The sequence below is a fragment of the Pan paniscus genome, chromosome 6 (genome assembly GCF_029289425.2).
Source record: "Pan paniscus chromosome 6, NHGRI_mPanPan1-v2.0_pri, whole genome shotgun sequence".
In the NCBI taxonomy this organism is placed as follows: domain Eukaryota; kingdom Metazoa; phylum Chordata; class Mammalia; order Primates; family Hominidae; genus Pan; species Pan paniscus.
In genome coordinates, this window is record NC_073255.2 from 140687846 (window position 1) to 140705492 (window position 17647).

General features: G+C 34.5%; 1 protein-coding gene across 3 annotated transcripts in view; it reads right to left on the reverse strand.

The window, feature by feature from the left end:
* RELN (reelin) overlaps positions 1 to 17647 on the reverse strand; it is a 520521-nt gene that overhangs the window by 355283 nt on the left and 147591 nt on the right. For all 3 annotated transcript variants that reach the window (XM_003825720.5, XM_055114793.2, XM_063606317.1), the window contains exon 3: positions 14411 to 14546. In XM_003825720.5, coding sequence (XP_003825768.3) covers positions 14411 to 14546 — 136 coding nt within the window. The remainder of the gene's footprint in view (positions 1 to 14410; positions 14547 to 17647) is intronic.

Sequence of the window (17647 nt, forward strand, 5' to 3'; positions counted from 1 at the left end):
AGCTAGATTAGAAAATAGAATGTATAATAGAACCCTAAGTTTGTAAAAACTAAAATTGAACACACACATATTTATTGGGAAAACATTCATGTTACTTTTTTTTAAAAAAAGCTAGATTAGAGAATAAAATGTATAAGAGAACCCCAAGTTTGTAAAAACTAAAATTCAACACACACATATATCTAGAGAAATATACCCCAAGATACACACTGTTATCTCTGGGATAGTGGAAATATGCATATGTGTGTGCACATGTGCAGGTGTCAGTGTGACTGTGCGTCTCTGTACATATATGAATATTTGCTTAGCTGTATTTTTATGTACATAGGCATTGCTTTCATAATCAGAGGTAAAATTATATTAAAACTCATTTTAAAATAAGTTTTACTGTCAAGTTTAAATATTAAAAATCAACTCTATTTATGACATATATTTATTTACTGAAATTCTTTTAAATTATAAGTCTAAACTAAGACATTTTGCATTCTAACCCAAATGTGAAATATAGAAAGCCAAAAAAAAAAATTAACTCAATGCTTTTACAAAAAAAAAAAAAACAAAAACAAAACTCAGAAAGATACAATGTCTGAAACAGTTGGTAGTGGGGTAAGTATATATTCCAGATATAATACAACCCTTGGATTAAACAACTTAACTGTTTAAATAAAAGCTCGATTGAGAGTTACCAAAGTGCAATATGGAATTGAAGTTACAGAATAAATGCTCTTCAAGAGAAGTCTCTGATTCCCTTTGATCTTTGGAGAGGTCATCTCCTCATGCTCCAAATGAGCCATTTAGAAATCTTACCTTACTATATATGTGTATGAGATATCTGATTGCAGAACAAATCTGAGATCCATAGAATGAAATATTTTGCTCTTCAAATAATAAAATATTTCAAAAAATATTTCAAATAATGAAATATTTGAGAAACAAAATATAACATTTAAAAATCAGGAATTATTTTCACTGATCAATCAGAATTAAAAATCACTGATCAGAATAAAAATCAGAAATCCTTTCACTGATGCCTTAGAGCAGTTATTCATGCTCTCAGTTTGTTTTAATAAGTTTCTATTTTCCCTAAGTCCAGAAATATTGCTTTAATTCTTAATATCCAAGATCTTTAAACAGAAATGAACACTAAACCCTTGCTCCTATTTATAAGTTCTGGTGATATATGGATAATATAGATTTAATTGTTCATTTACAAAATATACAATAATAAAATCTCTATAAAACTATCCATTTCAACGTATCTTTAAAAAATTTATCCAGCATGGCATTTATTATAAATAAGGAAGTCTGAAAAATGTCAGATATTTCATTTAATGTCTTAGGGTTAAATAGTACCATTTAGAATTCCCTAAGATAAATTTATTTGGATTTATTTATAAAATTATAAAAGTAGTAATAGCACTTCATTTTAACACCAGAAAATCATCAGTGCCATAGTTGGTATGATACTTAAAAGACTTGATGTTTTCACCTAATATGATTGTAAGGTACATTTTTCTGTTCCATCTTTCCGTCCCACACACAAATTCATTCCATGCCAAATCCCTTAAATTCCTCTTTTGAAGTTTAAAATTAATTCCCATGGTTACTTTTCAATAATCCTCCATCTTCTAAAAATGCAAAATATGTTTATACTTTTTGAGAAATTAGATGAAATCCCAAATATCCTATGTGAGCATGTGCTATGCTTTTAAAAAGAGAAGAAAAACACTCATTCTTAAAAAAAAAAAACTATTAAGGAGTCTGATTCTGTAATTAATAAGAACAAGGTAACAATTTGCTTTAAGTGTCCATTCATAACGTTAAATCAGTGTTAAATTATAAAGAATTTCCATGGAAATGCACAAGACATCCACCTTGATTCTAAATGAAGTTCATTATGAACAGCTCTATTATACTGAATGGCAAATGAATTCTTAATAATGAGGCACTTGATGTGTTATCCAGAACTGGGGTTGACAAGAAAACCACTTAGCTTCACTTTCTAATAATATTATAGCAAGTAACTGATAATAGCACACACACACATACACACACACATGCACACAGACACACACGTTTAATTTTGAGAGAAAAACTTTAAAGCATGTTTATCGAACCTTTACAAATGTTTTATTCTTTTATTTTTTAGTGTTTTACTTATTTGTTAAAAAAAGTCATATCAAGAGTAATTTAAACAATACCGAACTTTTTAAATATAATGTTTTCTCTGTAGAAGGTTTTGCTGTTTCACAAGCTCATCTTGCCCTTACCATCAAAAGTCCATAACAACAGATGCTACAATAATTAAAAACCTATCACTATAGACTCTTCCATCACATTACAGACTAGGAAAATGAAGGAGGTTTGTGGTTGTCCTTGTCTCACTTTATCCACCTCTTCGTGGTTGACGTGTAGGCTTTAATGTGCATCCTTGCACCTCTCCTTCGGCAGGAAGCCTGTCTCTGGGGATCACTTGCAGAAAATAGGACATTGAGTCCATAATTAAAGTAATCTCTTTCCAGGCAGATGCTGCAGTTGGCTCTGTTATCACATATTACAAAAGGCATCTTGAGGGTTATAAAATGTGCAGCAAATAGCTTTGGAGATGAGAAACAGCAATTTTTCATCTAATTTTGATCCATAGACATGTAAGTACTGTATTGCTACTTTTTGGTTTTGAGCCAAATAACTATTATGGTGCTGAGATGAGCCAGGCGGTAACCAAAATTAAAGAATACTTTAGCTTTTATCCTCAAAGTAAGAAAAGCTCTTTTGTAACCATCTTTGCACTTAGCAAATAAGGATGCCATCTCAAATCTGAGCATTAATGCCTGCAGGCGGATTTAGAAGAAAGGCTTATGTGGCTTAGCTTTACAGCCACACTTTCAATATATCTACTTAGGTTAAAACCAGGGGTTGATTAAGGGACCTACCATCTTTGCTCCTTTGCAACTACAGTGTACATTTTTAATTAGAAGGCTTTTCACTGTTTATCTTTCCTATAAAATTTAGGACATTGCTCTTTGAAATATATGTCAGCCTGGATAACGAATATGCTCATGCTATTCATAATCCCTTCTATAAATACTAATAGTGGAAATACATGGAGGAGATTTGACTAACACATTTTTGTTTCCAGCTTTGAACTCGTCAATGTGGATAACCAAAACCTCACTTTAATATTGTGAGGTGCTAAAATAGAGATGGAAATAATAATTTCATTTAATATTTATTTCTCAGTGCTAAATAAAACATCAATATGCACTGATTTAATGTTAAATAGGTTATCTTATAATTCCAGAAAATATGTGGCTTACATTTTTTTAATTTCCTCAAATTGTTTTTCTTTTAACTTTGTGATGACAAAGTTTTACATGAATTCAGGCCATCAATTAAAAAATATTATTAATATTAACCTTCTAAATTTTTTATTAGTCTAAATAGCATTCAAAAACCATAAATATCTAATTTAACAATAGAAATATTTATACTCTAGCAAGTTTAAACCTTCATAATGTTTAGAAGAGGAATGTATGCAATGTCATTTGAATTAGCAAAGAAAAACTAACCGCAAATCAAAAATTCAAATTATCGATAAAATTTTGTTAAATTACCAAATTGGTATTTCCAGAGCACCTAAGATACTGTAATATAAAGCTAGCTGTCACCAGCACATGCCTAAAGGTAGAAATGGCAGAGTATAAACTCTAATTCTATAACATAATCTTCTGGCATATTCAAGCATTTTTCCACTCATGTAAGCATGTATTCATTCATCTATTCAACAACCAATGTTTAAAGAATTACTTTGCCTAAATATTTTCATAATACTACCTGCAATTGAAATACTAGAAATACGTACTCAGTATTCTGCCACCTGAAAAACAGGTTTCAATTTTGTATGTTTCCTTCAGCTTTGTCTACACACAAGTTATTTTGTTCTTAGGTAATTGCCCTTTTATCCCTAGTAATTTTTTACTTATTTTGTCTGATATTAATATAGTAACAGTAGCTTACCTTTGGTTAGCACTTGCCTGGTATGTTTTTTCCATCTCTGTACTTTCAATGTTTTTGTGCCATTATGTTTAGTTTTATCTCTTAGAAACAGCATACTGCTGTATTTTTGTAATTGCATTCTCAAAGTCACAGTGTTTCGCCTGGTGAATTTAATCTGTTTATATTTATTGTAATTGACAATTTACTTAAAATTATTTGTTATCTTATATTACATTTTATACTTCTATGATTTTTAAATTTACCCTTTTCCTTTATTCTGATGTTTTAACTAACTGTTCTTTAATCCTTTGCCCTTCCCCTCCGTATTTTGGAAGTTATAATTTTATTTCTGTTCTTTACATTTACATTTTTAACAGTCAACTGAGCCCATAACCTTCTTGCAAAATAATTTGATGACATTTGAAAACTTTAATACTGATTTCCTTTTCCCTCCAAATTATACACTAATGTTGCTTCATGTATTTTAGTTATATGTTGCCTTTAAATTCTATCCTAAAATAATTATTGGTATATATGTTATACATAAATTTATTTGCATGCTCAATGCTTAGATGTGCTTACTAATTTATTTGCTCACTATTAATTATTGTATCATACCACAATTTCTTGTATCCTACACCTTCCTTCTGGGTTTGTTTTCTTTTTACTGAAGGGCATCCTTTAAAATTTTGCTTTAACATGGGCCATGTGCAGTAAAAATATCAAACTGTATTTTAAAAAAATTTATCTTGTTTTGTTTTCACACTTGACTGATAATTTATCTAGGTACAGAACTCTAGGATGACAATTCACTTTGATGATATTGTTCCATTGTCTTCTGGCATCTTTTGTTGCTGATGAGACCACTGTCAGATTAAATGTATAGGTAATCTGTCTTTTCTATTTTGTCACCTTTGATGTTTTCTGTCTTTGATATACTGAAGGCTTATCACGACCTTTATCAGTACTAATTTATTTTATTTATCTTGCTTAGATAGAAAACACACACATCTTCCTCAGTTCTAGAAAAATTTCTGCCATTATCTCTTCAAATTTGTCTTATTATTTTTATTCTCTCCTTCTAAAACTTCAATTAGATGTTAATTTCTTCACTTGGAGTTCTGCACAGATTACTAATGTAAAGCTAGACTCCACATATTGAGGGTTTTATCTTCTTACAAGTAACTTATCTTGACCAAAGGCTCCACTCAGATGACAAATTTCTTTGCTGTTTTCCCAGTCAGGCTTCAATCAGCGGGCCCAGTTCCAGCTCACTCTCCTTTATTATCTCCTGCTGTCTTTTAAGAAGCTCCTGACAATAGCTCCAGGCCCCATATAGGTTAAAACTCCAGATCTAGGACCTAAATCAGGTTTAAGAGACCTGCAGGCCACCACAATGTCAGTTCCTATTTCTTGACCCAGCTTTGATATGTCTCCTTTCTTCTGGAAACCAGTGTTTTCACTTTCTTTCAAAACAGAGTGTGTGTGTGTGTGTGTGTGTGTGTGTGTGTGTGTGTGTGTGTGTGTGTGTGTGTTTGCTTCATTTTAGCTAGAGTTGCTATTTTATTTCAGTGGGAAGAATTTCTGCTATGCCAGTTCAGTCTTCCATGATGCCAGAAATCCTCTACAAACATATTTTTATGTGTCTGAAATTGTACCACAGAAACAAATATTTTGTTTATGTCACTTAATATTCCAAGCATCTCTCATTGCTATACTATCTTCATAAATACTAATTTTTAAAAGAAATATAGAGTGGTAGTATAGGATGGTGGTTTAAAGAACACGTTTTGGATCAAAACACACCTGTCTTTGCGAGTTTTTGAAGCTCTTGCTTCAAATAATAGGTGGTTCTAGGAGAGTAAAGGAACTTAGTAGGCTGCCTGGTACACCAGTACTCAATAATTAAAATTTCTTTTTTTATTATTACTATTATGACCATCATTATCATAAAATGGGGTTTCAAATTCCATTAATGCTCATTTTCATATTAATAGTCTTCCAGACTAGCTAATTTTTAATATTAGGTACATGACAGTAAGTTTTCATGCGTAAGGGCACATTTGAAAAGATGCAGAATCTAAAACCTTGTAGCAGGGAAGTGGAAGATCAGCAAGGGGAAAGCAGGGACTGAGATCCAGGCATGGGGCAGACAGGAAAATGCCTTAGCCCAAGGCAGCCAAAGAGCAGCACTAAGTCCTGGGCACTGTAAGGGATGATAACCACAGGCAATTCTCACTTGTCATATTTGGCTACCATTGCCCATAAAATAAAAAACCATAGAAACTGCTGCACTGGCAAATAAAACTAAAATGAAAAATTAGGTAACCAGCTGTTTACATAAAATTGTCTTATTTGGTGAGTTTAGAAGTTATGATGGTTCGAGTTCACATAACAATGGCAAAAAACTTAGTTTTGCTTTCTTCCTTCTATGTGTCCTTTGAATTGCATGGTTAATTTCTGTAAATGTCACGGTAATATTTGGGGAAAAGATAACAGATTATCGAATCTTGTGCTACACAACAGAACTTTCTGTAATAATGGAAATGTTCTACATTTGTGCTGTTCAATAAAATAGTCACTAGCCATATGTGGCTACTGAGAACTCAAAATGTGGCTGGTACAACTGAGGAACTGAATTTTTTATTTAATTTTAATGAATTCAAACTTAAATAGCCACATGGCTTATAGCTACCATGTTAGAAAGTATGGTTCTAAACAAATTTTAGAATGTGTGTATGTGTGTGTGCCTGTATGTGTGCTATGGTTTAAATGTGTACCTCAAAGTTCGTGTGTTGGAAACATGATTCCCAATGCAACAGTGTTGAGAGGTAGGACCTTTAAGAAGTGATTAGGTCATGACAGCTCTGCCCTCATGAATGGATAAATGCCATTATTGTGGGAGTAGAGTAGTTACCTCAGGAATGGGTTCCTGATAAAAGGATGAGATGGGTTCCTGATAAAAGGATGAGATGGGCTCCTTTCTTCTTTCAGGTATGCTCAGTTTCTGCCATGTGATGCCTTCCACCATATTATGACACAGGAAGAAGTCCCTCATCAGATGCAGCCCCTTAATCTGGGACTTCCTAGTCTCCAGAACCATTAGCCAAAAATCTTCTATTGTTTATAAATGATCCTGTCTCAGGTATTCTGTTACAGAAGCACAAAACAGACTAAGACAATGTGTGTGTGTGTGTGTGTGTGTGTGTGTGTGTGTGTGTGTGTATACACATACATATTTACATATCTAAATAGGTCACAGAGGGCAAAATAAGTTCTTTAAAAATTTTTATCTGAAGGAAGCAATCAGTTTTATTTCACATTTTTAATAAGGCCTTAATATACAGAGACTTTACTAAAAATAGAGCTTAATAATATGCTGCTGCTTGTATCCAAATAACTACACTGGCAAACCATAGAGTTGTTGCTGCCATGGAAAAAATTTATTCACCTGTTTCTCAGACGTCTTTGTCATCACTGTTTTTGACTGTGTAGGCAGTTTGGAAAAACGAAATTTCACACTTCTAAAACTGGTTTAATCAATTCTAGTGATAGGGAAATAACCCAAATCTCTGGCCATACCTCATTTTAAAAAATTTCTACTAGATTTAAAGAACTTCTAATAATTATAACAGATAAATATTTTAGATTTACTGACTTTGGTCTTTTTGCTTTCACAAACGTTCTATGTGGTTTCAAGTAAGAAGTGCCAAGTACAATAGTAATCCCATCTTAACCACAAAGCCTTGTAATAAGGAACACCTTGTGGATACCAAGTTCAGTCCATTTACTTGAGTGATCTCCATAAGTTCTCACACCATTACATGAGATGAAAAGAAAGGAAGAGGTTGTTTTGCTATAGCTTTTCTTTTTTTTTTTTTTTTTGCTTCTAGACTCAACATCAGGATAAAACTAACATTTTTCTCTAAAAAATAAAAAAGCAGAGATTAAAAAAAGGAAGAAGAGCAAATCTGCTAACACAACTATTTGCTGCGGCATAAAATTCCGTAGAAACAGGTACATCTTTGGACTGTCGTTAAAAAATATTTTGTTACTGGAATAGAAAATTTTCCCATGTTAGTAAAGCAGTTCCACTTCTCTGACGGTCTTATGATTTTGATGCAAAGCAGCATCCTGTGGAGACTCCAGAAGATTCCCCTAATACAACCTGTGCTGTTTATACCATGACTTCTTGGAAGGAGGAGGAGACAGGAAAGGAGAAAAGAGGGGGGAAAATGAAGGGAATAGTTTTGCCCATTGAATGTCTGTTAAAATAGATATGTTGTACAATTAATATAACAAAAATAATTTCTTCAAGCCTTCTTGGAGATTTATTGACATATTTTATCTCAACCATACTTCCTAAAATTAAAAACTAAATCCCTAGGAAGCATTCTGACCTCAAGCATTTGACCATTTGCTGAAGTGTTGATACATATAAGAACACACATTAGACTCTGAACTTAGACTTTCTCATTGTTCAAGCCTAACTGGCTATTTAAATGTGATGAAAAACAGGGGCTTATGGGGAAGTGAGGACTATCAGTTAGGCTCCTAGCTGTTTACCTTTAAGGATAGACAGTATTTCTTTTATCTTGTCATCTAGAGGTATATTTTTGAGCAGCACTGACATTGTCTCAAGTTGGGAGATGCCCGCTTAAAAACAGAAAACTAGACTGTCAGAAAAGAAAAAAAAGACGTGATTTAAAAGAAAGATGAAATTTCTCCTTTAGAAAATAGCATATCCAGTTTTATCTCAGAGCATAGGTACAATCATTTCAGACTTAAATGGGAGGTAATTTATTTTTGCAGTAAGCTATGTATAATCTAGAAAGTAAAAGAATATTTGTATGCATCCATTGTTGGCATCCTTATCCACAGGTATGAATGCACTTCCAGTAAACACACCCATGGGGGAATCCCTGATCTTATTTCAAATGTTTAAGTAACAAGGCAAATACATCTGTGATGTGTGCGTCTGATGAATGGAAATAAATGGGCAACCACGCAATATTTTCTGAAGAATTCTCCAGACAGTCTAGAATGGCTCTCATCAAAAATTAAAGGCATCTGAGATACACTCAAGGCAGCACTTCAAATCTCTGCATCTGTATTATTATTTTGAGCCCGGCAGGTGTTCAGAAACTGCTAGTGTCTGCAATTTTTAAAATGTTTTTTTTGCCTTCTCGTTTAGTGTACTTTAAGAAAACTATCCCTCTAGGAGATACTTCCTTTAACATATCAAATGTTCAAATATGATCCTCCTGTGTTCCTCTTTGCTGACCTAAGTTCATTATTTCTCCATGCTCAGTATCTTAAATAGAATATTGCTTGGTTTTCATTCTGTTTTCAGTTTTGAGAAAGTTCACATAATATTAAATCATCACTAATTTAGGCACAAACCTGATCTTCTTTTATGTTCCATTTTAATCCTAATATTATGCTAGTATATCTGTCCAGACAGTTAAACCTAAACCTAGTTGTGATGAATTTTGCCTGTAATTCACACATTCCCCACATGAAATCCCCTTGTGATGAAGGATAGGATACGATCAATATCCACATATCATACATATCAAGATCAAACCCATGTTCATCACATTTCAGAATTTTAAAGTGGCACCTCTCATTATTTGAATGAATTCAATAATATTTCTATATTCATACAGAGATATATTTCAAAAGTAGATAGGAAACACATGTGGGCCACCTTGAAAAGTTAGAGAGATTCCGATGCCATACTGCAAACTCTTATTTAATTTTCGTTGTATGACTATTGTATTTTACCACGATAAAATAGACAAGTGATCATTTTAAAGGCAACTGGAGTGAAGTAGCAAAAACCATCTGCTTTGAAACCAGACTGCCTTTGAATCCAGGCTGTGTCACTCACTAGGTGAGTTACCTTAGGCAAGTGATTTAACATCTCTGTCCTTCAGTTTCCTCATCTGCAAACTGAGATAATAATAGTACTGACTTTACAGAATCACTGAGAATTAAATGGATTAAAAGAGGTAAATAGAAAAGTGGCTGGCACATTGTAAATTTTCAAAAATATTATTAATGTTGTAGTTGTTATTTTACAACCCCCCTTCCCTGGTAGTTTCTTGCTAATTTTTAGGGTTAGACGGTTTGGAGATTGGCTTTCTTTCTTCTTTCTTTCCTTCCCTCTTTCCCTCCTTCCTCCTCTCCTCTCCTCCTCCTTCTCCTTCTTCTTTCCCTTCCCCCAGGCCCCTTGGGACTTTGGGGTAGGGGATTTATATCCAAGAAATGTGGATAATTAAGTGCCTCTTTTAACTTGAGACTTACTAGTCACTGAAGACTATAATCAGATATAAAAGTAAAAACAAACCATATTGCCACAGGATCTGAATACCCAGCAAACCTTGAAGTAAATTTAACACTTAAAATATAAATTTTATCAAGAGGTGTCATAAAAGTAATGATAAAATAATTTTGGTCATTTTTCTACATTTGTACCAGTATAGCCATCACTTTATCCTGAAATCATCCTCTCCTCTATGTCTCTCACTTGATTATTTTTAACAAGAAAGGCCATACACAGGCAGCCCAAATGACTATGTGGCTAAGTGGTTTACCAATAAAACACAGTTTATTCAGACAACACGCCTCTTACTCTTCACTGGGAAAGGCACACACAGCACATTATATAATCATCTTGAATTTCAGTTCAAATGCTTCCTAATTCTTACTACGGGATTTTTAAAAAAGGATTTTAAATAGGTAACTAGGGTTTCAAAAATCACAGAGTTTGCATCATACATTGGCTGTATTAAAATGAGATTACAGAATTGACTGTAGTGTCAATTCAATTGCCAGCTTTAGAAAGACCAGGTAAATGGTAAATGATAAATGTTAATTGCTGGGTTTCTTCCAATACAATGCACCATCAGTTGTAAGACGTTAAAAAATAAAGTAGTCACTGCCAATTATAACTGTAGGATGCCATCAAATGTAAAATACAACCCTACTTCAGAGATGCCAAAAATGTAAAAAATATCAACAAAACTGTGTCTTATAATCAATGAAATATAATATCATTATTAGCTACTAACAAATATTTATTCAGCGCATTCTATTGGTCTATAGTTAAGCATTAGAAACTATTAGGTATATAAAAATATTACACACTGTCCCTGACCTTAAAATCCAGTTAGTAAAAGAAAACAAGCATGTGGAAAATTAAATAATGGTATGAGTTAACTAGTAATATCAAAAAGTCATACAGAATATACTACAAAATCATATAAGCATGGCTGAAGTTTAATTTCTAAGAAATAATCTTTCTTACCTTAGAAAGTAAAAGCCTTACTTTTTGAGGTTAATCAGAAAAGAGAATCATGGTATATTTACCTTCAAATGCCAGAAGCTGTGTTTTTTTTTAGTTTAATATTTAAAATTAACATTGAATATTAGCAATCCTCTTCAAGGATTCCTGGGCACTTGCTAATTACAGATACTAACTCTTATATATAGCTCTACTCAATATGTAATAAATATTACCGTAAAGAATAAAGGTAAAAAATTGCAAGAATTTAGTTCAGAAAATTTCAAATGAATTCCTTCAGTGGCCCATGTTCACTTTTAACTTCTCCTGTACTCTCTCACAAACTGAGTAGGAAGAGATCAACAAAAGCATCTTGCCCACAAAGGAAGCAGCTACTCTATAAAGGTTTCAACATTATCATGGCTTATGAGAAAAAGGACTTAACCATTTGTCAAGAATGTTAAAAAGTGCAAACAGTATCATCAAAATTTTATTGAGAGATATGGGTGAGGATATGGGTAAACTTTTTTGTAGTCAATAGAAACTCTGACTAAACTGTATTTTTCCAACTAACTGCTAAGAAAACACTGTTTGAATTTAAGACTTAAAATACCTAAGTTATTTCTCAGAAGAAAATAGAGTTTTATATCTCAAAAGTAGTGAGATCATAAGCTATCAAATATCATTCTTAAACAGATTCAATTAAAAACATATCTGTTTGAAAGTAGGCAGTTCTATATTGCTGATATAGATATACTTTGTGTTTTGTCTTTCAAAAAAGCAACTTTTGTTTTAAATTAAGAAGTTATGCATGGCAAGAATTCGATTCATCCTTGCAAGTGCCAATATGAATAAGAGAAAGCATACCAAAAGAGTCAGTGATCACTATTAAGTTAAAGGTAATGACAACATTGAACATCATATAATTCAAGGGGAATTTTCCTTGACATCTTACATATAAGACACTGTAGCAACTAATGGAGAATCAAAAAGAAATAAGAATTTGTCCCTGTCCAATCTAACAGAAAAGACAATAACTTAATTCAAATAAGTATATAGTAAAATATAATCAGCTCTACAATAGAGTTATAAGCAAAATGTGACTATACGCATCAATTTTGTTGTTGATACCTTGGCAAGTTTTACAGAAGAGTTGGCATTTAAAACAGGTCTTGAATAGGTAAGATTTTAACAATTGAGGTTGAGATTGAAAAGCATTCCAGGCCAAGGAAAAAGCATGGAGAAAGAAAGTTACAGAATCTGTAAGGGAATTGTGGGAAGGCCTGCCAGTTCAGGCTCCATCAGGAGGTACGTGCCAAGGGAGATAACAGAGAAGATAATAAACAAAGACATTGGAAGAGCCTTCAAACCTATACCAAAGGTTTGGTCTTCAGAAAGGAGTTTGAGGCTTAGCCAAATTTTGAGTAATCAAGGCTGTACCTTCAGAAGATTAACTGGACCACAATATGTAGGATATACTGAAGGAAAAACGGGCGAGAGGTGAGCTGACAGACAAGTTAGGAAGCTACTGCAATCATCTTAGCAAAACATACTGGAAGGAAAATGTTCACTCACTTATAAAAAACTTTCTGAGGGAGAAAATGATGGGTTTAAATATCAACCAGTTATGTGAGATGAGTCTGATGGTGGCAGCTTGTGTAACTCAGAGGATAGGCAGAAAGAGTATATATTTTAGTGATGTCTGACCCATAGAAACCCCAGACACTGAACTGTTTGTCATCAAGAGGGAAGAAAAGGCAGTGGTAAATTTTAGAGTACACAGGTTTTACGGGATTTTGTCTGAGCAGAAAGTCTGAATAGAAAACCATTCAAGATGCCTTCCAGCTCTGTTTTGCTTGACTGCCTATAGAACAGCTGTTTCTGAACTGCCTTTGACTTTACACCATTGGATTATTCATCTATTCGACAAATATTTAGTGAGGGCTGACTGTATGCCAGGGACAGTTCTAGACAGTTGGGACAAATCAGTGAAGAAAAAACAAAAACAAAAACAAAAAAACAACGAAAAACTGAAAAACAATTCTTGCCTTCAAGGCTCTTGCATTTTAGTAGGAAGTGACAAATGAGAAACAATGTTTGTAACTAAATAAGTGAAGGATATCATGCATTAGAAGTTTAAAAATGCTATGGGTGGAAAAAGGACCCCTGAATAAGAAGGATGAGGCATGGTGACTGCAGGGTGAATGAGGGGTAGGGGTTAGGGGTATAGTCCATATCAACAGATGTTACAGTCACAGCCTTGGAACCATAGTGTAGTGTTTATCTAAGGATGCTCTTGAGAACACTGTTCAGAACATCCTCTAGTTTCCTCTAAATGAAAGCACCTGGGAGAGTTGTTAGTTTCTACAGAGTACCTGACTTCTGGCCACCAGGAATTTCCTAAATGATCCCATTTTCCGCTTGGCACTAATGGCCAGAAAGCTCAAAGCTAAATCTGTGGTCTTCTTCCAAAAGGTAGATAAGGCCTTATAGCATTTTGTAACCCGTTTTCACCATATTTTCTGAACATTCATTTTCCAATTGCTCTGATTTATTCAATTATTTTTGTCTTTTAAAAATTGATAATACTTATTGCATATATTTATGGAGCACAATGTGATATTTTCATATATGTTTACATTTGGGATGATTAAATCAAGCAAATTAACCTATCCATTATATCATATGTCTTTTTTTGTGATGTGAATGTTTAAAATCTCTTTTAGCAATTTTGAGATATGCAATACATTAACTATAGTCACCATGCTGTGCAGATCTCCAAATTTACTTCTCCTAACTGATACTTGGTACCCTTTAAAAAATTTCTCCCTGTTCCCCACGTCCCCTACCCTCCTGTCCCACCAATTCACTTACTTTTATTTTATTCTGTATTTTTGTCAGCTAAAATCCAATTTAGACCTTTGGAGGTACATATAACTATGCAAAAATAAACTGCTAAATTTATTTTTAAAAAAGTTTTTACCTTTTTTGGCAATAAAATTAGTGATTTTAATTAGGGTTAAACCTGTCAAAATAAAACACTTAAATAGTTACTCTATATGTAATCCCATGAGAAGTCCTAAGTATTTGCCTTCTGTACGTATGGCAGACACTTTGGGTACTTACATGAAATTCACACAGCCTGTGCCCGCAGGTGGAGCAATCCAGATGAAACTGAGGTTGGTTGTGGGCAGGTGACTCACGTGAGAGGCTACCACACTGCACATAAACTGGTTACCAAACTGGTGGTCAGACATGATCCCTAAGAGAAAGGAAGGAGAGTTGTTACAAAGACAACAAAACAAAGATCTTCCTATCATGGCATCACAGTATTTTCTGAATATTTTTCTTTCATGTTAAGGTTCTATGCTATTTGGCTTCCCAATAAGTTATGTAATTTTTCACTTTTTATTGCTACAGGGAAATTAATCACTTAAAATATTATTGTTAAAGGAGTGACCTGCTGGAATCATTGCTATAATATTTGCTTTGCTTTGATTTTGTTGATTGATCTTTGCCTATCACCAAAAACGACCAGGATCAACCTGCAGTTGAACAAGGTTAGATTTATTGAAACTGCAGCAAGGGAGACCAAACACCATAGGGAGGTGGGAGGCATCTCAGTAAAAGGATGTCAGGAGAGGCTTGTTAAAATATTTAGGCTTGTGTTAGGTTATTTCAGAGGGCAAGGTGATCAGGTTTGCTTGGAAAACTCCCCAGTCCTATTTGGGAGGTTTCAAGAAAAGGTCCTTTGCCTCTGGATTGGGTGCTATCACCCAGTCTTTTCACTGAGTATCTTAGTTTTTTGTTGCTGTTTTAATCTCAGAGACATGAGGGATGGGGTGAGGCTAAATCTGTGATTGGGAGAAAAGCAACAGCAGTCCTATTTGCATGGATGGGGATGTTGGTCACTTTCGTGGTTTGCTTCATGTTCTTAGTCTTGTCTGTGTTCAGCTATGTTAAAGAGTGGTCTTGTTTTTGCCTCATAACATCACAGTTGTAAAGTGGTCTTGTCTAATGTTGATGTTCTGTGACTTGCTCATGTTCAAAATGAGAACATCATGGCCTAGCTGTGAACAGGTCAGCTCCAAGCTGAGCTATCAGGGGATGCTTTTCTTTTTCTAATAAGGTGATTATCTTAGGTGTATCTCAGATATAAAATAGTAATAAATAACTCAACAACTAAAAAACAAACAACCTAATTATCAAATGGCCAAAAGACCTAAACAGATACCTCACCAAAAATGATACACGGATGACAAATAATCATATGAAAAGATATTCAGTATCATATGTCATTAGGGAACTGCACATTGAAACAATAATGAGATACCACTACACACATATTAGAATGTCCCAAATCTGGAATACTGATACCACCAAATGCTGCTGAGGATGCAGAGCAAAAGAAACTCTCATTCATTGCTGGTGGGAATGCAAAATGGTACAGCCTCTTTGGAAGACAGTTTGGCAGTATTTTTACAAAACTAGACATATTTTTACCATATGATGTAGCAGTTGTACTTCTTGGTACTTATCCAAGTGAACTGAAAACATATGCCTGACAAAAACCTGTACAGGGATGTTTACAGCAGCTTTATTCATAATTGCCAAAAGTTGGAAGCAACCAAGATGTCCTTCAGTTGGTGAATGGATAATGTGGTACATCTAGACAATGGAATGTTATTCAGCACTAAAAAGAAATGATCTATGAAGCCATGCAAAGACATAAAGGAAACTTAATATGCGTATTACCAAGTGAAAGAATCCAATCTGAAAAGGCTACATAGTGTATAATTCCAACTGTATCACATTCTGGAAAAGGTAAAACTATGGAGACATTAAAAAGATCAGGAGTTGCCAGGAGTTAAAGAGGGAGGTAGGATGAACAGAAAGGGCACAGAGGATTCTTAAGGGAACGAAACTACTCTGTATGATACTGTATGGTGGATATGTGTCCTTATAAATGTGTCCAAACACATAGAATGTACACATCAAGAGTGAACCCTACTGTTAACTATGGACTTTGAGCAGTAATGATGTGTCGATGTAGGTTCATTGATTGTACCAAATGTACCACATTCTGAGGCAGGATGTTGACGGTAGGGGAGGTTTTATTGTGTGTAGGGATAGTGGGTGTATGGCAACTCTGTGCTTTTTATTCAATTTTGCTGTGAACCTAAAGCTTCTCTAAAAAATAAGTTTATTATTTAAAAAATTACTAAAAGCATTGCCAGAAATGGGAAGTTAATTTTTTTTTAATTATACTTTAAGTTTTAGGGTACATGTGCACATTGTGCAGGTTAGTTACATATGTATACATGTGTCATGCTGGTGCGCTGCACCCACTAACTCGTCATCTAGCATTAGGTATATCTCCCAATGCTATCCCTCCCCCCTCCCCCCTCCCCACCACATTTCTCTCATTTACTGGCTTTGTGACCTTGGACAAATGATTTACTCTCTTTGAGATCCAGTTTTCTTGCCTGTAAAATGGAAATACCATGCCTTCTATACCTTAAAGTTGCTATAAGTAGTAAATGGCCCAATACATATGACAGCACCCAGTACCCTATCTGGAAGCAGTGGTCTCTCATAAATCTTGATTTTCTTCCTGCCTACCAGAGTGATCTTTCTAAAATATAAACTTGTTCACACTGTTAATATTTCTCTTTACAAAACTCTCAATGACCCCATTTTTTTTTTTTATAGGCGGAGTCTCACTCCGTCACCCAGGCTAGAGCGCAATGGTGCAACCTTGGCTCACTGCAACCTGCAATCTCCACCGCTTGGGTTCAAGCGTTTCTCCTGCCTCACCCTCCCGAGTAGCTGGGATTACAGGTGCCTGCCACCACAGCCAGCTAATTTTTTTTTGTATTTTTAGTAGAGATGGGGTTTCACCATGTTGGCCAGGCTGGTTTTGGACCACAAGTGATCCACCCACCTTGGCCTCCCAAAATGCCAGGTTTACAGGCATCAGCCACCGCGCCCAGCCTACCTCATATTGTTTGTAGCTGCACTGTCTAATATGGTAGCTGCTAGCCACAGCAATTATTTAAATTTAAATTAATTAAAATTTGATACAATTAAAAATTCAGTTCTTCAATTGCACTAGCCACATTCCACATGCTCAATAGCACATGTGGCTCATGGCTGCCACACTGAACAGCACAGAACAGAACATGTCCATCATCATAGAAAGCTCTATTGATGTCACCGGCCTTCAGTAAGACTCTGAATAGTTAAGACTCTGAATTTGCTTCTCACTGCCTTCTCCAACCTCAGTTTCAGCACTTCTCGCCCCCATGTCTTGCCCATCCTCTTGCACTTTGCACACCCAAAATACCAAATGAACCCTCCTCT